General features: G+C 34.9%; 1 protein-coding gene across 2 annotated transcripts; it reads right to left on the minus strand.

Moving 5' to 3' along the window:
* Positions 1-9,410: 9,410 nt before the first annotated feature.
* LOC107638985 (aldehyde dehydrogenase 22A1) lies at positions 9,411-16,029 on the minus strand. 2 transcript variants are annotated; one of them, XM_088485300.1, is made up of 15 exons: positions 15,467-15,985; positions 15,330-15,373; positions 14,490-14,594; positions 13,937-14,003; positions 13,718-13,845; positions 13,414-13,536; positions 13,082-13,235; positions 12,760-12,863; positions 12,594-12,672; positions 12,228-12,323; positions 11,943-12,080; positions 11,216-11,431; positions 10,731-10,922; positions 10,041-10,184; positions 9,411-9,949 (listed from the first exon to the last, which is right to left on the minus strand). In XM_088485300.1, the coding sequence occupies exons 3-15, from the start codon at positions 14,492-14,494 to the stop codon at positions 9,800-9,802; spliced, it is 1,596 nt and encodes a 531-aa protein (XP_088341426.1). In that variant the 5' UTR covers positions 14,495-14,594; positions 15,330-15,373; positions 15,467-15,985; the 3' UTR covers positions 9,411-9,799. The 2 variants fall into 2 exon arrangements, with proteins under 2 accessions (XP_088341426.1, XP_016197873.1); XM_016342387.3 differs by lacking the exon at positions 13,937-14,003 and having other exon boundaries at positions 15,467-16,029.
* Positions 16,030-26,223: the final 10,194 nt, after the last annotated feature.

Here is a 26,223-nt window from a genome sequence, read left to right on the forward strand (position 1 = left end):
TGTGAATAACATGTACTCTATTATGTTTAGAATACCAGACGTAAACTTGGGAAGTGATGATCCTTCCTCTCAAGGACACACAGACCAAAGTAGCGTAAACAAACCGGCAGAGAGCATGTAATTTCTCTTTCAAATAACCGTTGCTTTTATTCTTTTATTACCTTCTACTTCTAATTCTGTATATATTTTTTTTTAAAAAAAAGCCCTTTATTGTTTTATTCGAGAAAAAAAAGGCAGGAAAAAAAACAAAAACTGCAAGTATGTAAGTTCTCAAAAAACAAAGCCTGTCTTTCTTTTGAATGCTTCGGGTGTATTTTTGACTTTCTTAGGGTGTATTTTAGATTGAGTCTGATTGAAGAGTCAGCCAGTGAGCCGACTGAAGAGAATATGATGGTAGTGAGGGAAGAGACACAGTTCGAAGCGCTTGCAATGTGAGTTTTTCAAGAAAATTTCAACCTTATAACCTTTTTATTTTCGGAGGCTTTGTTAACCTTTTATTTTTCTTCTTGTTTAGAGTTCCGATTCAAGTTTTTCTACCACTGTCCCAAACAACCACTGTGCCGAAAATTGAACAAACACCTGTGACAGAAAATGAACCAACCTCAGTACTACAAATTGAAGGAACTACAAAAAGGTAAGAAATAGTCTTGGGTGTGTATTTGGTTACAGTTTGGGTGTATATTGCCCCTGTTGGGGTGTATATTTTCACGATTGATCCCTGACTAGTTTTTTTATAACATGATTAATTTTATGTAACCCTGCAGCACTCCTGAACCACCCCAAAAACCTGAAGAAAGCACACCCACGCTTCCCCCAGCTCCATCTAAAATGTAAGTTCATCAGAGTAAAATCAATGTTTGGTTATTATTCGTATATTCTTATTCTTATAATACGTTATACATTATCACGCAGTAATCCAGCCCCAGAAGATGCTACTGCGCTGATGATGATGGCACAGACAGCATCGTATGTTCCTAAAACAGATCCGATGACATCATTCAGCCTTGGCTTGACTGATTCAAACCAAGAAGAAGCAGCAACGCAGGAGGGAGCGTCAACGCAAGATGGAGAGAGGGCAAAAACTCCTGAAATCCCAAAACTGCTAGAACAATTAGGGGATCTGGTACAAAAAATTGCAAGTGGTGGGGTGACAACAAAAGAAAAAAGTCCACAGATTCGAAAGGAGAGTGGCGGAGAGAGTTTTGAGAAGTTTGAAACTCCTGCGAGGACGAATGAAGATACTTCTAACATGAAAGAGAAATACTACCTCTGGGCCATACAAGTGAAAACATACGCAGATGGACTAACTAATGAGTTTGACAAGGTCTGCACACTCCAAGCCCAAGATAGATACATTTTGTCAAAACTCCACCTTGCATCACTCGCAGCTGAAACGCATATAGAAGCTGAGGTAATATTACAATAACATTAATGTTTTTATCACCAAAATTAACTATAATGCTGATTGATGTAAAATTGATTTCGGTATCTTTTTCTAGATTATCTCTGCCATGTGCTTTATCCTAAACCAGCAAAAGATTAAAAGGTTTCAAGAAGAAGTATAATGTCTCCCCCCTGATATTGTGGTAAGGGTTACTTCAACGAATTTTGGGTGTATTTTCTTCACTCCTTCGGGTGTAGTTTCTGTCTTAAATTGGGTGTATTTTATGTGTTCATTTGGGTGTATTTTCTGTGTTCAATTAGGTGTAAGTTGTGTATTTATTTGGGTGTATTTTCTGGATTCGTTTGGGTGTATTTTCTGTATTCATTTGGCGGTTCATAATTTTTGCAGAACATGGCCATTGCAAATCATCCACAAGGGGTATTTTTACGGCCTAAAACCAATAAGTCGTTCAGGGTGGAAGACTACCCAATGTTTATACCCTTCTTGGACCTTAAAAAATTAGCATCGCATCGTTATGTAAGTTTTCATTTCTAAAACTTCTTATTACCATTTTTTACTTATGTGCCAAATAAACTAAAATAGTGTTCAATCTGAACATATTTCAGATATTTGCACCTGTTTGCCATTCACAACATTGATGGTTATGGTTGGCTAATACAAGAAAGCGAAAATTTTATATAGTCGACCCATATCACACGAAATCTCCGTCCGATGAGAGAACTGCACTGAATACATTCATTGTAAGTTGGTTCTGTGTTCTGTATTTTAATAGTTGGGTGTATTTATGTTCAATATAAGGTGTAACTTTGTGCTCCTTTGGGTGTATCCCTTTATTGAATTTATTCATGTATTACTGATTTGTTTTGTGTTTTAAGAGATATATAATTTCACGAATTAAAGTATATGATGGGAGGCACCTCTGAAGACAAGGAACAAGGACAAGGAAATTGTACCACCATACCTTCACATCTCAGGCCAAAAGACAAGGTATAAATCTTTCACTCTGAAAATTAAACTTTCCTATATGTAATTTGTAATTTATTTTCTTGGTTTTCAGCTATGACTGTGCTATCTACGTAATGAAGTGGCTTGAGATATTTCAGCCCGCAAATATTAAAAGGCTGAAGTATGAGTGGGACAATTGGACCCAGGTAAATGTGTTTAAAACTAAATAACTCTGTATTACTTTACTCAATTAACATGGTTGATTAAACAAAATATTCTTTTTAATTGTAGGACGAGGTGGACCACTTTAGAGTAGAATATGCTTTTCGGATTCTATTCCATGAAATGAATCAAGACAAAGCTGAAGCCATTAGGGGAAGTAATGCAATAAGACTGTTCAAGCCATCCTCATTGTTATTGAGTTCATATTGTCAGATAGATTATAAGGATATTGACACTGATTAATTTAACTCTTATATAGTCTTGTAACAAATTGAACACATGCTGTAAAAATTTGCCAATTATGAGTAAAAGTCTGTTTGCTGTATTCAAAATGTTTGAATTACAGGTACTATAATATGAAGGAAAACATCAAACCAAATATACACCCATGACCTGACATTTTTTACACCCAAAGAAAGTTGAATATACACCCAAAATTCTATCCCCCTGATGCTTTATCCCTAAAACCCTGAATTCTAAACCCTAAACCCTAAACACTAAAATCTAAACCCTAAACACTAAAACCTAAACCGTAAATCCTAAAATCCTTAAACCCTAAACCCTAAAACCTAAACCCTTAACCCTAAAACCCTAAACCCTAAAATCCTAAACCCTAAAACCCTTAAACCGTAGTAAAAAAAAAAATATTTTATAACATAAACAGCAGATTGTGAAATATATATATATATATATATATATATATATATAAAATGTGAAACACAAGAAAATTTACAAAAATACACTCAAAATAGTGCTTTTACACCCATATTCTGTAACTATACACCCAAAGAGTTATCCGCTGCTGCTGGTACCCTGAACTGATAATTCATAACACGTCCTTGATATTGGCTAGAATTTGAATGCACCACTGATGCAGCATCAAAGAGGTTTAACTGAATATAACAAACTCACATATTAGCTAAACTATTAACGAGAAAATTAAACTCAATCACTACATATTTAAAGAACATCACTTTTACCTCGTTTAAAGCTTTCGTTTTCTTTTTCTTTGTGGCATTTGCAATCTGTTTGTCCAACTTTGAACCTAGCCTATTTTTTGGACGTCCTCTTGTTCGAATCCTTGGAGGGCTTTGAAGCTCGTTAACGGATTCCAAGTTGGCGTCTTCGTGAGATAAAGAAGATGTCCCCTTCCTTTTGGCTTTCAATGATTCCATCTCAACCATGACGTTATCGTACGCACGGTGCAGAATTGCAGTCAGCTCCTCCGATTCTGATGCAAATTCATAAATATTTTGCGAACGAAAAACTAATTCGTCAAACCTCTTGCTTCTTGGCTCCAACAGTGGCTCGTCGTGGATGCTCTTGATGTGTGTGTGTGTCGCCTCTTTACCTTCTTGCTCCATCGTTCCAGTATATATCTAGGTGACACTTGACTTACTCGTTCAAAGCTTAACACGCTTAGTGCATGACGGCACAATATCTCTCTTGACTCGAATAATAAGCATTGACATTTTACCTCGGCTGCTACTGAGTCGTAAGTAACCACAAACTTGTTGAATATTGAGCTGGAAACTTGTTCTCCAACTTCGTATACTGAATAGCCTAGAGCAGAATTCATTAATCTAGTGATGCAATTCGCCTTTTCTCTGAATTGTGCTTGGACTTCCCTAAACTTTTGATGAGTGTACACATCTTGAAACTGAGCTTCAATGGAGGATTTGGTTGCACACGGTATGACCATATGAAAATCTGCAACATCTGATTCTCTCTCTGCTTGCTCCCTGCTTCCGAGGCAATTATTGTATTGTTTGACAAATTGAATAAGCGAGCTGTTCCGGGTAATAAACTTGTTAAAAAAATGAATGCATGCTCTCGCTCCTTTGTGTGCTTCTCATCCCTGCCCAAAAGTGGTGATCCAGATAGATTGGAACCCATATATGACAGTCTTCATAGAGATCTGCAGAATACACCCAAAAACAGACTATAAATACACCTGAAAAAAAATTCAATTTACACCTCTGCTGCAGATTTTAAACAAACATAACGTGAAAACCACTTCTTGTCCACAAGACCAAAATTCAGCAGAAAATCATTCCAATTCCTATCAAATGAGTCTTTACTATGAGAGTTCCAAACAATTTGGCTCATTTCTTGTTCAATTTCTGCATGTCTCTTGTACCCGTTTAATTTGCTTGGAATCTTCTTCATGATGTGCCAAATACACCAACGGTGAATTGTTGTTGGCATACAAGCCTCTAAAGCCCTTTTCATTGATGCGCATTGATCGGTGAGAAACCCTTTCAGAGCATTTCCTCCCATGCAACGAAGCCAACATTGAAATAACTATTTGAATGATTCAATTTCTTCGTTTTTCATCAAAGAGCATTCAAGAAGTGTTGACTGACCGTGGTGATTCACCCCGACAAAAGAACCACAAACCAAATTATACCTGAAACAAATTACCATAGTGTAGAATGAAAAATCATTACGTACACCTAAAAAATAATTTTATACACCTAAAAACACCCAATATACACCTCTGCGGCAGATTCATAAAAAAAACATTAATTTAGCATCATAAACAGGGACAGTTTGTATTGTACGTGGTGTCAAATGAAATAACATCTCCGAAATACTCAAAGGCAGCTCTACTTCTTGCATCAGCCCAAAAAGCCAACTTAATCGATTGATCCTCCTCGAGTTCAAGCTTAAAAAAGAAATTCTGATTCTTCTCTTTCATTCTTAACAAATATTTCCCGAATTCCTTTGTATCTTCTTGTTCAGAAACATTCCGCACTTCTCTCGTAATGTAATTCCTCACATCCTTTTCAATAAAATTTAACTCGCGGTGACCCCCGGCTGCCGCAACAAATGATTGGTAAGTTTTGCTTGGTCTAATACCAGCCTTCTCGTTATTCTCTATTGTACGACGAATGGACATGCTTAGTTCCCTGTGCTGTTTGAGCATCTCTGCTTTAATTGGACAGCAAGGGTGTCAATGATACAGCACAACCTTTGAAATGATCCAAGCACCAACATCCTTCAATGTGTATATATAAATTCTTGCTGGACAGTTTAAACCGGCTGTCAGATTTGTCTTCTCGGTCGGAGATATTTTAGATTTCCATTTTTCCTCTCTGATACATGTAATCAACTGATTCTTAATCTCGTTTTCCTTCCTATTTGTGCTCTGAACTCTTGTAGAAAAACCTGCAGCCTTGGCATAGTCCTTGTAAAATTTTCCAGCATCTTCAAGAGTGGTAAAGGTCATTCCAACCTTCAGAACAAACTGGTCATCAACGACACAGAGAGGCTGCAGAATACACCATGTCAAAAACTAAAAATACACTCAATAATTTCTGATCTAATACACCCGAACGATAACAACTCAACTAAAATAACAAAAAAAGCCATAAACTGTAAATACACCCAAGCTTCCCCTAAAATACACCCAAAAAATTCTGATATACACTCGAGCGTCTGCTATAAATTGCAGATAATTAATCAAAACTAATACATTAGGTTCAATCCACAGATTTATGTTCACGCATTAATTTCAAAGTCAATGATCACCAATTATTCAGTTAGACAATCATAGACGAATAACTGCATCAAAATTCAGAGTAATCGTAATTAGCTGAATGTAAATCAAACCTCAGGAACTTCGTTAGATTGAAATTCATAATCCACTTCGCCCTGATTCAGCTGACAATCTGAGGTTGAATCATCCATTATCTTCAAAACGAGTTCAAAATTTGATTTCAGAAACCAGAAAATCGAAAAAAAACGAAGCTAGAGTTACAGAGAGAGGAACTCACGTCAATGACGAAGAACAAATCAGTGATAAAGAAGGGAAAAAAAACGATCGAAAAGGCAGGGAAAGACGCGCGAGAAGGAGAACGAAGAAATTTGGCAAAAAGGAGAACGAAGAAGGAAACGAAATCTTTTAAAATTGGAAGTTATATATTCGCGCGTTCTGTTATATAACGCGTGAAACCTACTTAACAGTAGCAGCGCGTTTTGAGCGTTAGTTTTAATTGGACTTGTAAGGCTTACAAGCCTTAATCGTTTGTATGCGAAGAATTTCTGTTAGCTATATTAATCAGTTAGTTGATTGGGCGTGGCAAAAAACTATAACAAGGAGATGCTATGAATTGATGAAGAGAAAACACGTGATAATATGAAGAGTGTGGCAGAGACAATAATAATAATAATAATCAATCTAAAGTCAATGAATAATATATATAATTGTTTTTTGTCACTTGTTGTTGTTCTTTTTATTTAGTCATTGAGATTATTATTGCTTTGTCCTTCAACCGCTTGCTTGCAGCAGAGATAGATCACCACCAATCAACGTCCAAATGACACAAAGTACTGTGAAACATGGAAATTATTATGCTATTGTCAGATTCCTTTATTTTATTTTATTTAGGGAGTTTTGAAGAAAAAGAAATTATTGCTAATAATGTCTGAAAGAATTTTGACTATTGTGAATTCCAGTGAAGATATTACATCCTGGTATATATATTTTTGAATCAGATGTTTTATTGTGAGATCTCAGGGATGAGAAGTTTCAACTTAGCAATGATTAGTCTATGTTATAGGCTTATAGCTGTTTGTTCCTACACACAAACCAGATGATAAAGGTTGCAACTGGATACAAAGTAGAGAAACTTGCACTTGATTTAGTTTTGTTAGAATTTACACGCACATGAAGTTAATCTTTAGTCTTGATTAAAAGAATGTGATTTTTCTGAAAAGAAAAGCATGTCAAACAATTATAAACTAAAATTTATAAATCATTAGGAATAAGAGAGAGAGAGAGTGAGCTTATCCATGCGCTTATACACCTTTTGAAAAGTTTATTTTTTTTTGAAAGATCTCAACTTTCGTGCTTTGGTGAGTTTTCAAGATTCTTTCGATGACCTATGTTATGTTGAAAGGATATTTACACGATCAAATCGATTGCGTAAAGTGTGTAATAGCAACAAAACCAGGGAGAGTATCTAAAAAAGACCGTTCTATTTCTATTCTATTAGTATTAGTTTAATATTATATTAGTATTAGTGTAGTATGTGTTCTCTATTGTTTGTTTCTTCTTTATGTAACATCTAGGTATCAAAATACTATTCTCGAATGGCTAGCTAGGTTATGGCAAGAAGAATTCACTTCAGTCATTATCATCACATTTTTGTGGGTGAACCGTCCCTGCATGGTTTTATGAATATATAGGTTTGTTGGTGTCTACAAATCTAGGCTTGAAGAAAAAAAAGCATGGGATTGAATATGACACGAATCATTAGCAACATCAATCTAAAACATCATGAAAGAATTATTTGCGCTCGAATCCTATTATTAAAAACATCATTAACGAAGCTTCACTAAGAAGTTATAAAATTCTTAGCAATTTGTCTTCTGGCCTCTCCAGAATTGATTCCTGAAGAGACAGTCAGGCAGGTTTTCCTCACTGGTGCTACCTGGGAACTGCTCCTGATTGTTCTGCTATTACATGTCTTTTGCCAGCAGAGTATCCACAGATTCTACCGAATGAGTTTGTTAAGGTTTATTTTGTAGATTCCTAAAAGCCATTTTTGAACCAGTTGCATAAGTAATCAAATTTTGAACAATTTTATCTCTGCTTCTAGAGTCTATCTATACATTTCAACCTTCTCATTGCATCTATAAACTATAGGAAAGCTTTCAAGTATACCGGTATTTCAGTAAATTTTAACCGTTGATCTTAATTATATATTTTTTTATAATTAAGATCAATAGTTAAAAATCACTGAAATACCAGTATAGTATACCGGTACACTTTAAAGTTTTCCTAAAGGGAACTTCCTAGCAAGTTCTCAAAATTACCAAAATAGTCTTAATTAAACAAGAGTCATAGTGATGCTGTGCTACTAGTTGTTCTGTTTTAGGAATTTTTTCAATCTCTTGCTGCATTCAACATAAGGTTTTTAATTCACTTTTTGCCAGTAATACTACTGTCAAGTCTGAGTAACCACTTATCATTTGATTCATTAAAGCATACTGCTAGGGATGGCAATGGGTAGGATAAAGTAGGATTTAGAGCCGTAGATTGATATTTTTATATAAACTCAACCCTACATTACTCGCGGGTTAAAAATATCTCAACCCTAACCCTACTCATTCATAACCCGCAAATACCTGATCTTACCCGCAGATTACAACAAAGATGCAACATTATTATATAACTTGATGATCATTTAAAATAAAACTGACTTTTATGTTAAAAAAATATTAAATTATTAATTAATGATCTTCTTTTAGTGGCTAAAAATCTTTTGCATTTAGTGAGAGATCTTTAGTTCAACATCCACTTGAAACATATTTTTATATAAGTATATAACATATACATATATAAAGTGCGAGTTGGTCGGATAGGATTGAAACTCAACCCGCACCCGACCCGACCCGCATGAGTACCCTACCCGCTGCGAATCGGGTTGGATACACGTAGGTAGGGTACATGTTGCCATACTGCTAATACATTGAGCACTGCAAGAAATCATGCATCAATTTATTCGAGTAAATAACAGCTACTACGCCTATTACACCTAAATCATTTACTTTTAAATAGGTCGTTCATATTCCCGTACGACATACATCAGGAATTCAAGAAAGTGCTTCACCCAGAACGATCCTACGAGATTATTTTATAGTTTCTAGTGTTGAAAATCTGAAATCGTTGCATGTGCGTAAGAGATTGATCTTGTTGATAATCAGTATCATCTATATCTAAAATTCTCCTCGCTCCTCTTTTTTGTGATTTTAGATAGTGGAAAGAAAACACGCTTATACCGGTATGAAAACAAATATTACAAGCTCTTCAGAGGGTAGTCGAAACAAGTGAGAAAACCTGTTTTTGATTACGAAAGTGAAATGCAATGATATTTGTGTTGAATTCTTCATTCAATATGAAGATGAAGAATGCAACCAGCCAACCAGTATGAACGTAAAGATGTATCAGGTTGCGGCTGTGGACAAGTTTTCTACCATAATCGTTGGCGGATACATAACTATAGCCCTAACTGTCAACGAGTTATCAACTTCCTTGTCATCGACAAAATAGAATATTGATATAAGAAATTCGTGCATTCATCAGGAACTATCCCAGGATCATCAATAAAAGGAGCTACCAAATACTGCAGTTGGAGAAAACTGACACACCGAAAGCACCAATCATTTGAATATGGTGATATCAACAATTTGGTGTGTTAGATGCCAAGGTATGATTAGTCATTTCAACTTACTGCTGTTGGTAGAATTCTGCTCAGTAAGTACTTTTAAAACGCTTACCAATGCTTTCAAACGGTCCCATATGCTGAGACCATATAGTGCTTCAACTAGTGACTCCTGAAATTCGAAGGCATTTTCTGCTACAGGATACTAAGGCAAAGAAGAAGCGCATGTCATTATGTATTTATGTAGCAAAGTGTGATAACATGTAAGTGTATTATCAAAGGTTTCCCAGGCTGACCTGAATAGGCTTAGGTATCACGGTTTTTATGTATGGCCACCATCTATCTTCAACAACAGCTTTTACAAGGCAGCATGCTCGCAAACCCTCTGCACCACCAAATCGTCCAAATCCACTGTGTTTGACACCCCCAAATGGGAGGGACTGAAAAATCAGAATGCATCATTACTTCGGTAGAAATTTAAGAGAGGTAACTGAGATTGAGATAGGAATTATATTCTGGCAGATTTTGCCAAAAAGAACTGCATAATATAGAAAGCTGAATAAAGAAACAACCTTTTGCCAAAAAGAACTGCATAATATAGAAAGCTGAATAAAGAAACAACTGTTGTAACATTTATATTTATTTCTGCTTGGCAATAAGATGTGATATAGCAAAGTAGATATTAAAGTAAATTAGAAACAGTAAAGAGTTGTGTTTTCTTGTCCTTCCTGTTCTGAAGAATAAATCAGAGGCTGGTTCCATCACCTAATTGGTAGAGTCCACCATTTTAAAACTTCTGTCCAACTTTCTAATCAGAAAGCTATTATTCAATTGCATAAATCATATTATATTATATTATATTGTGGTAGGCTCTCTGTAGCAGTTGGATGGATGTGAATATATGTGATCGACAATGCATACATCATATCATTACAAAGAGAAGTAGGCTTCCTTTGCACAAAGATGCAGATTCCCAGAAAAGTTACCTGACACATATATGTTGCTGCAAAATCATTAACAGCAGCAAAGCCACAATGTATCTGCGAAGCTATCTCTCTGGCATGGCTCTGATTGCCTGAGAAAACAGCACAGCCAAGCCCATATCTTGAGTCATTTGCAAGCTTGACAACCTCTTCATCAGAGCTGAATTTCATTATTGGCATGATTGGTCCAAATGCCTATATGTAGTTGAAGTACAAAGATGAACTTAGTTAGCAGTTGCTCAAGCTTAAAACATAAGAATCTCAAATAAGTAAATGACATGAAACACAATAATGTAAATTTAAAATCTTCAATGCTTTTAGTCAAGATGCAACATTTCATATTTTTTTGTTGGTTAATATTTTACATAGATATGGAAGTATGGACCATCAGTAAGCATTTATAGACAACAAATATGAAAAAAATGGGGGGAAAAAAACTAAAAAAGAGCGTAATGTCATGGAGAAGAGACAATAGCTAGTTCTGCTACCTCTTCTTGCATCAATCTCATGGAGTGATTCACATTAACAATCACAGTTGGGGGGTAATACTGATCAACTGCATCTCCACCAATAGGCCCGAAACTTCCTCTTGCAACAATTTCAGCACCTTTATCTATAGCATCATGGACAAGGCCTTCAAGTTTTTCAGAATGCTCATGCATGCATAGAGCTCCCATGTCATACCTTCCAGCCAGTGGTGGACCCTGCAAGTAATCATTAACTGTGTGAGGCTTAAAAAACTGGGATAAAATACAAAATAGCTCAGGGGACCTTGTTCCCCTCTAAATCAATCCCAGATCCCCTTTTTTTTTATATTTTTTTATTTATTGAAGAAAATTAGCAACACCAAGAAATAAACTTTTCAACTGTAAATTGAGAAAATTCTATCAATTTGCTATATTTGAGCAGTGGGAAGCTAATAACAATGTATATATGTGTTTGTTCTCAGGACACAGAACAGACTATAAAGCCAGTTCTTGATGCATATAATTTCAGGGAAAAATTATTGAATTCAACAAAATGGGAGGACACAGCAACATATCATGAACTGTATGGATGCTCCACAGGATATCACAAAAAACTAGAATAAAAGTAAAAGTAAGCTGATAGATTGCAGAAACACTGCAACAGTTTTAAGTGCAACCACAAGTGATTAAGAAGCCCATGTTAACATTAGAAGAGAGTTGCATGAGAATGTTTTAACAAAACACTTACAGCTGTAACAGATTTTATAATTTGGGTAACTTTACTGACAAAAGATGAATATATGCTCCTGTGGACATAAAAACGTTCAGCTCCAGCACAGTTCTGCCCACTTGACTGAAGAACAGCCCTGACAGCAATTTGAGCAACCTATGTTTGGCAGATCAAAGTCTGTTAAAACTATGGCACTCATGAATGTATACTTCATTAACTTGTAAAATTAACATTTGCCAACCAAGTGGTCAACAATAACACCCAAGGCATTTGGAAACCAGAAAATATGGATAGTATTCCTACATGGTCCACATCTACATCTTCACAAACAATAAATGCATCTTTTCCACCAAGCTCAAGTGTAACAGGTATAAGTGTCTCGGAAGCACCTCTCATTATCTGCATAACAGGAAGCAGCATATTAGCAGAATGCACAGAAATCTTAATACACGAAAAGTGATCTGCCATCTTATTCCATTTGTGAGACTCTTCCCTCTCCTTTTCTTCTTTCTTTTTGATAGAACTGAGTAAATATTGACCTAGTACTCTTTAGAATTTCTTCATTAAGTATCTGATTTGCACAACATATCATAAATGAAATAATTGGAAAAAATAATTCACAAATGAGAGGATGGGATGAGCCAAGTCGATTGGCCAAAGCAATCATACCATCTTGCCAACACCAGGTGATCCAACAAAAATGACTTTATCAGCAGAAGACACCAATGCTTCTCCTGTTTCACCAAATCTGGTAAAAAGGTCCAGTTAAAGCTGCAACTGCAAACATGACTTAGAAAAAAAAAGGTAAGAAGCAGGGTACAAAATAAGACTCTACCCTGTTATCACCTCAACAAGGTCCTCTGGAGCACCTATGGCAGCAAGTGCTGACTGGATGATTCGGAAGTAAAAGCACCCAGACCAACTTGCGTTTTCTGATATCTGCAATCAGAATGATATAGGTTAGTGTCAAACTGAAAAGCATAAGCATAAATTTTATAGTAGCTAGTAAGAGTGGGTATTCCAACTTGAAAGGTTACAGAATATGATTTAATCCCCAGCAGCATAACAGCCAACCGTGTTATTCTGCAAAAGACTTTGTAAAATCATGGGATTAACAAACTGGTGATTGGCACAGTAGATATTTTGTCATTATATACCTTAATCACAATGCCATTTCCAGAAAAAAGTGCTGCCAACATAGGGTTGAAAATATTGTGGAACGGATAGTTCCATGACACAATGGCACCAATAACACCAAGGGGGTGAAATTCTACTCTAGCACTCTTATGAAGCATTGATCTTCCACTGGATCTGTAAGTTGTTAATCAACGATAAATGAATAAAAGAGTGGTCAATCAAATACTGGAATTTGAGATAAAGAAGTATATGAACTGTTTTGTGGTAATGAATATGAACAAATAGGCTACATAGTACATATACTATCAACTAGAACAGAAAAGGAATGAGGGGATGGGATTGAGCCAGGTACCGGTATTCAGGTTTCAGCCACTTCTCACCCTCTGACAGTAGCCAATGGATCTTCTCACATGTTGTCATTATTTCTCCCAAAGAGGCATCCACCATTGTCTTTCCAGTATCACGCGAAGATATTCTAATAAAAGCACATCAATGATAATATATCAGAACACATTATTATGGAATAAGAATAATTACCTAAGGAATGCAACAATATGATAACTAAAAACAAAGGAAGTTTGCATGGTTCCATAATTTGGTAACAAATTTAGTGACACCTAAATTTTCCTTTCATGACCACGGAGAAGTGCACCTACTCGCATATAAGCGCTTGATGTTTTATTATATACTTCAAAAGTATACGCAAGAATTGGCGTCTTTGCTTGAAGCTGGTCTTTGCCCACATTTTTTGGGCTTTCCGCACTTTTTCCACTTGCTCCCTGACCTATCCATGCATGCAAAGTATTTTGAGTTAATTCCTGCAATGCTTTTACTTATGAATCTTGTCAAACTATCATCCAATAATTTCTGAATACTTTGCAATAACTTGCTCTGTGCATCAATATTATCCTTTGGGGCATCTTATTGCTGTCCTTAATGTTTCTGGATCATAGAATATAGACAGATCAATTAGAGTACCATGATGACTGTTAATTCCTAAAATTAGGTGCAGCTAATTACACATTCATATGCAAGAAAACAATACTTATTTAGAGCCAAAAGGGCACAACATCAGTAAATGGGACTACCATCTTAAAAGAATGCCAAATGAAAATTAAGGACACAGGTTTAACTAGAAGCTATTGACAACTTTTCTTCATTGCAAATGGCATATTTCTGATGTGACACGTTTCTCAACAATGATGTACTCATAAGTTTCTGACTTGTGTTTATTTTCCTAGCTATTTTACTTCAGCAGTTAAATTTCTAAGTTTCCCTTTTTATCAAACTTTCATAAACATTAACTAGCAAAAAAGTATTCACATATGCAGTGCATCTTAAACTATTATTAGCACTTAGGGAAATAGATACTAGAACTATGCATCATAATTCATAACCATGTCCCGTGAGAAGAATGGGCTCACTGACCTCATCTGCGGTCAAAGCAGGAACATATCCCAAATACTTCATGGTAGCAGGCTCATAGCACTGAACTTTAGTGCCAGATTGCTGTGCCGCTCCCCTTGGAGGTACCTGAAGAGGAAAAAGCCATCAACAAAACCAGATCAGCCATTTGCTTCCTTTTTCACATATAGATAGCACATTTAACAAACAAACTCCAAGTCATTACATTCAATGTGCCTCACTTACAAGAAGTGAATTCCTAACAGAAATATTAAATCTCATAATAATCTTCCCAGTAGGCTAAATAAAGGAATGATTGGGCACTTTCAAGGAAATTAATAAATCCTCCCAAGTCCTAACACATTCTCCATATAATCCGCATAATTATTAGATATTCAAAGTCTTGAATGCTTTAATATTTACAAATTATAAAATATTGATGACAGTTACTTTTACATTTAATACCTTCACATTATTAGGATGATTATTAGGAGTATCTGTAGGACTTAGAAGAATGTGTAACTACTTCATTTTAATGTTCACAAGATATTAAGTACATTTGTTTCTTCATTTAATATTTTCTTTATTAAGTATATTTGGAGGATGTTCTAGGACAGTACACAGTAAAATTCATTTCTTAAAACGCATCAATCCGAATTCCGAAGCCACATTACAATGAAACCAACATTGAATTTTCAAATAGATAGAGAAAATCGCAACGATCGTGACATAATGCAAAAACAAGTTAACAAAATAAATAAGCTCCTAATATGTCCTAACTCACTATGCAACAATTCGCAAAACTGAACAGAAAATGCAACATCACAAGCGATCCAATGAGAAGACAGCAGAAACATCACTCACATATATGAAGCTGTTCTCCTGAGCTTGGTTTCCATCGTCTAAAACTGCCATTTCCAAAATTCACGGCACATTTTCACCATCACAAAAACAATTCACGTGCGACAGATTGAGAAAGAGAGAAAGAGAAGAAAGTGTACCATCGGAAGCGTCAACATCGATGGAAGGAACCTTAGGAGGAATGAGCCAGAGGAGGAACTTGCCGATGGCGAAAGCGAGTGCGAGAACGAGCAAGGACCACCAGAACGCCATTGGAGAGGAGCTTCAAAGATTCAGATTCAGATTCAGAAAGAGAGAGTGTGCGCTAGGGTTCCGCAGAAGCTTCTAGAAGAAGAGAGTAATCGAAGGAGATAGAACGTTAATGTGTGATGCAAATGGGTAAAAGACTAAAGAAAGAAGAAGGAAACTGCAAAAAACTGAAGTAGGAATAAAGAGAAGCTGCTAAAAAAGTGACTCGGATTGCAATTTATATATGTTGAGTGGATCGGTTGCTAAATAGGGACCAAAATGAGAAAACAAGAACAGATTCCATGCGTGTTTGAAAGCTTGAATGCCTTGATCCCTCTACTCTCCCCTGATACCATGAGTTGAGTTGAGTGGAATTGATGAGTGAACTCTTTGGTGGCAGTGTCTAAGATGCTCTTTGGGATAAATGGTGCATTATGCACCCTGTTATCTGATGGTTATATTTCTCTAGAGCGTTGATCAGACTATCAACTGTGAAATTGGAGGAAAAAACAAATAAGTTGATAAAGCCATAAAGTACCGCTTTAATCACATCTCTATAATTTTTATTATTTGTGAATTGTGAGTATTACCATTTTGATTTAAAGACACTTAAAATATTATTTTTGTTGTGATAAGAATGGGACGTGGATGTCCATTCTCATGGAGTACTCACATTCTAAAAGAAGAAATAATAATTAATGAATGTTGAAATTGATCCCTCTCATACATGTATAAATAGAGGTCTTTGCCTCCAAAAAAACAAGCAAGTAATAAATCACAAATCAATTCTCTCTCTTATTTTACTGAGCAATATTTCTCTTTCTCATTTCATATATATATCCCTCTCTTATTTTATATACATTACATCATATAATATTAAGTGAATAGATAAATTTTTTACATTATAATAAGATACGAGCGTATTTATATTTCTATATTATATTTATTTCTCTTCTTTATTTATTTATTTTACAACACGTTATCAGCACGAGACTCTGATCAAAATTTTTAGGAAGACTCAGGTAACAAATTTTCATTATGTCGAAGCTCTCTCATCTTGAATTCAATGCTCTTAATATATCTGGAAATAATTATTTATCATGGATATTAGATACTGAAATCCATCTTGATTCAATGGATCTTAGAGATACCATTAAGGCTGAAAATAATGCATCCCCAGAAGGATAAAGTCAAAGCCATGATTTTTCTTCGTCGTCATCTTGATGAAGGATTGAAAAATGAATATCTCACATTAAAAGATCCTGCAGATCTTTGGAAAGACCTTGAAGAAAGGTATAATCATCAGAAAACGGTGATACTTCCTCAAGCTCGATATGAATGGACGCACTTGCGTCTACAAGATTTTAAATCTATAAATGAATATAATTCTGCAATGTTTCGAATCACCTCACGGATGAAATTATGTGGGGAAAAGATAACTGACCATGATATGTTGGAGAAAACTTTCTCAATCTTCCATGCCTCGAATGTGCTCCTGCAGCAGCAGTATCGAGAGAAAGGGTTTAAAAAATATTCTGAGTTAATTTCTTGCCTTCTTGTTGCTAAACGCAACAATGAGTTGCCTTTAAAAAATCATGAAGCGCGCCCAACTGGCGCCGCCCCATTTCCTGAAGTAAATGCGGCAAATTACCCCAGAAGAGGTAAATGGCAAGCTTTTAATAATAAGAAAATTTATGGAAAGAAAAAGAATTATATTCAAAAGAGAGGATCTCACCAGAAGTGGGATAAAGAAAGAAATATCAGGCAGAATAAATCAACAGAGGATAAGTGTTTCCGTTGTGGTGGAAAGGGCCATTGGTCACGTACCTGTCGTACCCCAAGGCACCTAGTTGATTTTTACCAGGCATCTTTGAAAAAGAATGACAAAGGAAAGGAAACAAATTTTGTTTCAAATGATGCTGAAAATTCCACCACTCATTATGATGTATCTGATTTCTTTGAGGACCCTGAAGGAAATATTGGTCATTTGATCAATGATGGAATAGTTTAATATGTGAGATTGTTAAGTATCTATGTAAATAAATAATGTAAAGAGCTTATTGTTATGTTTTATTTTCTATGTATTTAAGTTTCAAATGTGATGTATATAAATAATGAAATATTAATGTTCATGAATTTTGAAATTATTAAATGTGTCAAATTTTAAAATAAAATTTTAGTATATGACATTATTTTGAACAGTGTTTCTTAGAAAAATAATTCCGATCAAGTATTTAAGTTAAATGTGCATACTACTCATTTTATTATTATTTGTCTTTGAAGAGAATGGCAAAGATATGTAATGAAGATGTATGCCTTGCGGATAGTGCAAGTTCGTACACTATTCTCAAAAGTGATATATATTTTACCCATCTGGTGCCAAAAGAAGAATGTGTTAATACTATTATTGACTCAGGCAATGTGATAGAAGGCTCAGGAAGAGCTATAATTTTGTTTCCTGAAGGAACAAAATTTATAATAAATAATGCACTGTTGTCGACCAAGTCTCGAAAAAACTTGTTGAGTTTTAAAGATATTCGCCGAAATGGATATCATATTGAGATTATGAATGAGGAAAATCATGAGTACTTATGTATCACAACTCATGATTCAAATAAAAAGGTTATATTAGAAAAGTTGCCCTCACTTTCATCTGGGTTGTATTATACCAAGATTAGTGCAATTGAATCACATGCCACTGTAAACCAGAAGTTTACTAGCCCAAATGAATTCATAATTTGGCACGACCGATTGGGTCATCCGGGAACAACCATGATGAGGAGAATTATTGAAAATTCTCATGGACATTCACTAAAGAACCAGAAGATTCTTAAAACTAGTGAATTTTGTTGTGCTGCATGTTCTCAGGGAAAGTTAATTTTAAGGTCATCACCAGTAAAGATTGGATTCGAGTCTCCTAAATTCCTGGAAAGGATTCAAGGTGATATATGTGGACCTATTCATCCACCATGTGGATCTTTTAGATATTTTATGGTACTAATAGACGCATCTTCGAGATGGTCACATGTGTGCTTATTATCTTCTCGCAACCTGGCGTTTGCGAGATTACTGGCTCAAATTATTCGATTAAAAGCACAGTTTCCAGAAAATCCAATCAAAACAATTCGTCTTGATAATACTGGTGAATTTACTTCCCAAGCTTTTGATGCTTATTGTATGGCTAATGGAATAAGTGTTGAACATCCAGTAGCTTATGTTCACACACAAAATGGGTTAGCAGAATCACTTATTAAACGCCTCCAATTAATTGCTAGACCCTTGCTTATGAGAACAAATCTCCCAACCTCGGTTTGGGAGCATGCTATTTTACATGCCGCTGCACATATTCGTTTGAGGCCAACGAGTTACCATCAGTTCTCTCCTATGCAACTAGATTTTGGCCAGCAGCCAAATGTTTTCCATTTAAGAATATTTGGGTGTGCGATATATGTTCCCATTACACCACCTAATCGCACCAAAATGTGACTCCAAAGAAAATTGGGGATATATGTTGGATATGATTCTCCCTCTATAGTACGGTATCTTGAGATACAAACTGGAGATGTATTTAAAGCCCGGTTTGTGGATTGTCATTTTGATGAATCAAAATTTCCAACATTAGGGGGAGAGAATAAGCTTCCTGAAAAGGAACTTAATTGGAATGCATCATCGTTGATGCATTTAGATCCTCGATCAGGGCAATGTGAACTAGAAGTTCAAAAGATTATACATTTGCAAAGAATAGCAAATGAATTGCCTGATGCATTTTCCGATACAAAGAGGATAACCAAGTCATATATACCGGTGGAAAATGCCCCAATTCAGATTGATGTCCCAGTTGGACAAATTGCCACCGAAGCAAATTCACGTCAGAAGCGTGGCAGGCCTGTCGGTTCCAAAGACAAAAATCCTCGAAAGAGAAAAGAGGTAAATATTATTCCTTTTGAAAAAGACATAGTAGAGACACCTACAGTTGTCCAAAATTCTGATATAGTTTTAACGCCAGAAGACGTTCAGGTACCTGAAAATTGTGAAAATGATGAGATCTCGATAAATTATGTCTTTACAGGAAAGAAATGGGACCGAAATAAGACAATTGTCCATGAAATATTTGCATATAATGTGGCATTAAATATCATGCATGAAAGTAAGGATCTTGAGCCAAGATCAGTCGAATAATGTCGACAAAGGAATGATTGGCCAAAATGGGAAGAAGCCATGAAGGCTGAGTTAGACTCACTTGCAAAACGTGAAGTATTTGGACTTGTAGTCCGTACACCAGAAGATGTAAAACCTGTTGGATACCGATGGGTATTTGTGAGAAAACGAAATGAGAAAAATGAAGTTGTACGCTACAAAGATCGACTTGTAGCACAAGGTTTTTCTCAGAGGCCAGGTATAGATTATGAAGAAACGTATTCCCCTGTAGTGGATGCGATAACATTGTGTTATTTGGTCAGTTTATCTGCATCTCATAAATTGCATATGCATTTAATAGATGTGGTAACAGCCTACTTATACGGCTCATTAGATCGGGATATCTATATGAAAGTCCCTGAAGGACTAAAGATATCTAAACCATCCAATGAATATTTGCAAGGGTTATACTCAGTCAAATTGTAAAGATCTTTATATTGTCTGAAGCAATCTGGACGAATATGGTATAATCGTCTTACTGAGTATCTGGCCAAAAATGGATTCAAGAATGATGATATATGTCCATGTGTTTTCATAAAGAAAACTACATTTGGATTCATTATTATTGCTGTGTACGTTGATGATTTAAATATCATTGGGACTCCTGAAGAGATTCCAACAATAATAAAAACTCTAAAAGAAGAGTTTGAGATGAAAGATCTTGGAAGGACTAAATTTTGTCTCGACCTGCAGATCGAGCATATAAAAAATAGGATCTTTATTCATCAAACAACATACACAGAAAAGATCTTGAAGAGATTTTATATAGATAAGTCACATCCCTTGAGTACCCCAATGATCGTAAGATCTTTGGATGTGAAAAAGGATCAATTTCGTCCTAAAGAAGAGAATGAAGATATCCTTGGTCCTGAAGTACCATATCTTAGTGCCATTGGAGCGCTAATGTATCTTGCTAATAATACAAGACCTGATATATTATTTGCTGTGAATTTACTAGCAAGGTATAGTTCCTCTCCAACCAGAAGATATTGGAGTGGAATCAAGCAAATCTTTCGATATCTTCATGGAACGGTTGATATGGGATTATTTTATCCCTATGGATCCAAGTCACAACTAGTTGGCTATGCAGATGCCGGATACTTGTCTGATTTACATAAAGGGAGATCTCAAACAGGATACCTGTTCACATATAGTGGTAGAGCTATATCATAGAGGTCCACGAAACAGACGATAGCAGCAACTTCCTCTAATCATACTGAAATACTGGCGATTCATGAAGCTAGTCGCGAGTGTTTTTGGCTGAGGAGTCTGATTCAATATATTCTGTCATCATGTAGACTGATTAATCATAAGATAGCTCCAACTGTCCTGTTTGAAGATAATACAGCATGCATTGCTCAACTTAAGGGTGGATACATCAAAGGTGATAGAACAAAGCATATTTCTCCCAAATTCTTCTTCACTCATGATCTTCAAAATCAAGAGACAATTGATGTCCAACAGATTCGCTCAAGTGACAATCTGTCAGATTTATTTACAAAGTCACTCCCAAAATCCTCCTTTGAAAGATTGGTACATGAGATTGGGATGCGCCGATTTCGAGACATTAAATGATGTCGGCAAGAGGGGGAGACTGTACTCTTTTTTCCTTGGTCAAGTTTTTTTTCCCATTAAATTTTTCTTGACAAGGTTTTTAATGAGGCAGTCCCCATCACAAAGGATATTGTACTCTTTTTCCTTCACTAAGGTTTTTCCCACAGGGTTTTCCTTTAGTAAGGTTTTAATGAGGCAATAATCCTAAATGGGCATCCAAGGGGGAGTGTTGTGATAAGAATGGGACGTGGATGCCCATTCCCATGCAGTACTCACATTCTCAAAGAAGGAATAATAATTAATGAATGTTGAAATTGATCCCCTTCATACATGTATAAATAGAGGCCTCTGCCTCCAAGAAAAGCAAGCAAGTAATAAATCACAAATCAATTCTCTCTCTTATTTTACTTAGCAATATTTCTCTTTCTCATTTCATATATATATATATATATATATATATATATATATCCCTCTCTTATTTTATATACATTATATCATATAATATTAAGTGAATAGATAAATTTCTTACATTATAGTAAGATACGAGCATATTTATATTTCTATATTTTATATTTATTTCTCTTCTTTATTTATTTATTTTACAACAATTTTATTGTTTTACGAACTTTTACATTAAAAGAGCTTGATTCATGAATTTGGAATACAACATAAATCTTTTGTTCTTTCAAACTCAATTATTAAGTGCTGCGGTTGCATTCTATTTTAGACGATATTTTTTAAATAAATAAAATAAATACTATATTTATATATCAAAATATTTAATAATAAAAAAATTAGCTAAAAATAGTTAAAATTTATTTTATTTAGTATTTATTAATTGTTGTATTTTTTATCTTTCAAACATTATTATCAGAAAATCAGTAATAGATTTTAATCGAAGGAGTAGAGATAAAGATGCTGAAAATATTTTTAGAAAAATTTGTTTCACTAATATTCTCTGTAATGCTATGACGGTGAAGGATGATATTGTTTCTAATGCTATGACGGTGGAGGGTGACAGTCTTCAAGTGGCACCCAAAAGGATATGAAACTGCTCTTGTAAAATTGTTGGAGTTTAAGGAGATCCCTAACAATCCACAATCTTAAAGGAATTTGTAAATCCTACTCCCCCAGCCCAAAGTTAGATTTATCTGTGAAACAAAAATCAATCTCGACAAGTTAAATGAAAACTAACATATTATGGTTTTAAGGAATGGTTTATTGTGGATCCGGATGGCTTATCTAAGGGTTTGGCAATGGCATAGAGAGATGGTTGCATTGTCTAGATTAGATTCTTCATTGCGGCTTCAGTTTTGACAGCCGGTTCTAACGATTCCTATGGTGTACTAGGTGTTTATCTCAGTTCAAATGAATAACATAGAATGACTCAGTTTGTTGAATTAACTTCATCACCCAACAGATCCACGGTAAGGTTGTGTTAATGGGTGATTTCAAATTTTCAATGTCATTTCTAATCAATTGGAGAAAGAAAGTGAGGGTGTAAAATCTTCCACTTCTATTTAGACTTCCAATAGTTTTATTAATGATAATTCTCTGATTGATATTGGTATGACCGGAAGACCATTTACTTGGTCGAATAGACAAAGTGGTGATGAGTTAACACATGAGAGACTAGATCGATTTCTGGTAGGAGTTGATTGGCAACAACTCTATCCCAATGCATCGATTTTTAGACCCTCAGAATCAGGGTTGGATCATTCTCTTCTTCTCTTAGACTTTAACCTGAGAACTGAGAGATCTAAACGACGATTCAAATTCTAAGAAAGATGGTGTTCCAATGATGAAATAAGACAGATTGGTAGAGAGGTTTGGCATGAACAGATTAATAGTTTAGCCATGTATATCCTATCTCAAAAAATAAAACATTATCGGCATAAGATTGTCATATGGCAGCAAGAAAACATATCTAATTCGAAGGTGGAGATTGATTCACTACAATCCGAATTAAAGGAACTCTGTTTAGCAGAAATTCATGGGGTGAAATCATTTCAGAACTAGAAGGCAAAGTTGAAAAAACATTGCAAAATGAGAAATCTTATTGGAAAGAGAAATCTAGAATCAAATGGCTCAAATCTGGTGATCAGAACACGACTTTCTTCCATCAGAAGTATAGAAATTGAATCCGAAGGAACAAAATTTGGCAACTAAATGCTAGTGATGATGACGTGGCTACTTCAAATGCTAGAATTGTTTCTGTAATTGAAGTATATTTCAAAGACATCTTTTTCTCCACTTGTCATGAGAATCCTGAACTTTTGTTTACCGACTTTGAACCTAAAGTTACAACTCACATGAGCCGTAGGCTTCAAAGACTAGTGACTATGGAGGAAGTGAAACATGCGACATTTAGTATTCATCCACAAAGTGCTCCAGGAGACGATGGCTTGATAGCAAAGTTTTTTCAAAGCTTCTAGAACATTTTTAGTGGTGATATGTTTCGAGAAGTTAAGAGCTTCTTTTCAGGGGGCAGAATTTTAAAGCGTTTTAACCACACTCAAATATGTCTTATTCTCAAGATTCCTGATACTAAAGATATGACTTAAGTAAGACCAATAAGCCTATCATCAGTCTTTTACAAGATTATCTCTAAAGTACTTGTGCATAGACTTCACGATATGATAAATAGACTAATTAGCCCTACACAGAGTGTTTTTATTAAAGGCAGATTAATTTTTTATAATATCCTAATTGCTCATGAGTGCATGCATTACTTGAAGAACAAAAAAAGAGGCCTCAAAAGTGAGGTGACGCTAAAATTAGATATGAGTAAGGCATATGATAGGGTGGAATGACACTTTTTTTTTTGTTTATATTAGAGAAGTTTGGTTTTGACTCTGGTGGATTATGTGGATTCGGAAATTAGTGACAACTGTTTCTGATACGTGTTTCAAATATTCGTGATATAAAGAAATCAAATATTATTTAAAAGTTGTTAGTTCATTTTGATGTATTTTGATTTTTTTTATTTAGTTATTAGATTGGGCTTTATGTTTGTGGGTTTTAGGGTTTTCTTTGTTTTAACCTAATAAGAGGTTATAAATACCGTCTTCGCTATTATAGTCGTAATATTCAATGATTAGATATTTGAAAACCCCCTTTTGGTTTTATGATGAAACCACCATGATGTGGACAAGTGAGGTTGAGTGAGTCCCTCTCTTGTTGCATCCGCGAATTGGATAGAAGGTTGAGGAGTCCATTCGATTTAATTTCTAAACTATGGCGTGGACAAGTTAGGTTGAGGACTCCCTTTCTTATTGCGTCAAGAAATTGGATAAAAAGTAGAGTGATTATCTTCCTATTCAATTTCAACCTATCTTTTTCATTTATATTTCAATTACAGTTTATCTTTTCTATTCAATTTCAATTCTTGTCTTATTTATCTTTTTTATTTATCATTTGGTATCAGATCTCAGATATTAGATTAATTTTTATTAATCTATGACTGTTCTTCTTGTATAAAAAAATAAAAAATAAAAGAAGAATTTAGTGTCTTTCACGTCCTTGTTTATGTTCTTGTCTTTCTTGTTTGTATTTTATTATTATCTTGTATACTATTTTTTCCAACTACAAGATTCGAGGACGAATCCTTTTTGAAGAGGAGGAGAATGATACATACTTCAAATGTTCGTGATATGAAAAGATCAAATATTATTTGAAAGTTATTAGTTTTATTTTGATGTATTTTTATTTTTGTTTATTTGGTTATTAAATTGGGGTTTATGTTTGTGGGTTTTAGAGTTTTCTTTATTTTAACATAATAAGAGGTTATAAATACCTCCTTAGTTATTGTAGTCATAATATTCAATGATTAGAGGTTTGAAAACTCCCCTTTTGATTTTGTAATGAAACCATGATGTAGACAAGTGAGGTTGAGTGAGTTCCTGCCTCTCTTGTTGTATCAAGGAATTTGATAGAAGGTTGAGAAATCTCTTCGATTTAATTCCCAAACTATTGAGTGGACAAGTTAGGTTGAGGAGTCTTTTTCTTGTTGCGTCAAAAAATTTGATAGAAAGTAGAGTGATTCTCTTTGTATTTAATTTTAACCTATATTTTTTATTTCTATTTCAATTACAATTTATCTTTTCTATTCAATTTCAATTCTTTCTTGTTTATTCTTCTTTTTTGTTATCAGATTCTTATTTTATCATTGTGGAAGGACAACTCTCTAGTTTCTTCAAGGCAAACAAAGATATCTGATAAAAAATCTCTATTTCACTACCTTTTTCTTTTCTATGCAGAATATCTCTCCTTCTTGCTACACAAAGCAGAATAAAATAGACTAATTCAAAGTATTCATGTACATAGACAATATCCCAAGGTCAACTACCTCCTATTTATTGATGATTCAATCTTTTTCTGTAAGGCTAATAATGAGACATGTTCAAACAATCTGAATTTGTTGAGTTCTTACGAAAGCATCAGTGGTTAGAGGGTGAATCCTAATAAGCCTGTTGTATTTTTTAGCCACAACACTCCCTCTACTACTCGTACACAACTTGCTAACTCTATGAATATTGATCACATTGGGTCCAGGACAGATATTTTGGTTTACCTTCTACAGTTTCTAGATCGAAAAAGGCTTCTTTTAGTTCGAGTAAAGAGAAGGTTCAGAAAAAAATCCAAATATGGAAGCGCGATCTTCTATCTTCGGGTGGTAGACAGGTATTGCTCAAGGCAGTGAAGCTATTCCTATTTATACTTTGTCTTGCTTTAAGTTATCTGATATAGTTTAATTTCGAAAATTCACTCCCTACTTTTTCAATTTTGGTAGAGGCAAAAAGATTCTGAAAGACGGATGACTTGGATCAATTGGGACACTATGACTTGTCCATAAAAAGAAGGAGACCTTAGATTTAAAGACCTTAGAATTTAGAATTTGACACTATTAGACAAACAG

The sequence above is a fragment of the Arachis ipaensis genome, chromosome B4, assembly GCF_059453495.1.
Source record: "Arachis ipaensis isolate K30076 ecotype BB chromosome B4, ASM5945349v1, whole genome shotgun sequence".
Taxonomy (NCBI): Eukaryota; Viridiplantae; Streptophyta; class Magnoliopsida; order Fabales; family Fabaceae; genus Arachis; species Arachis ipaensis.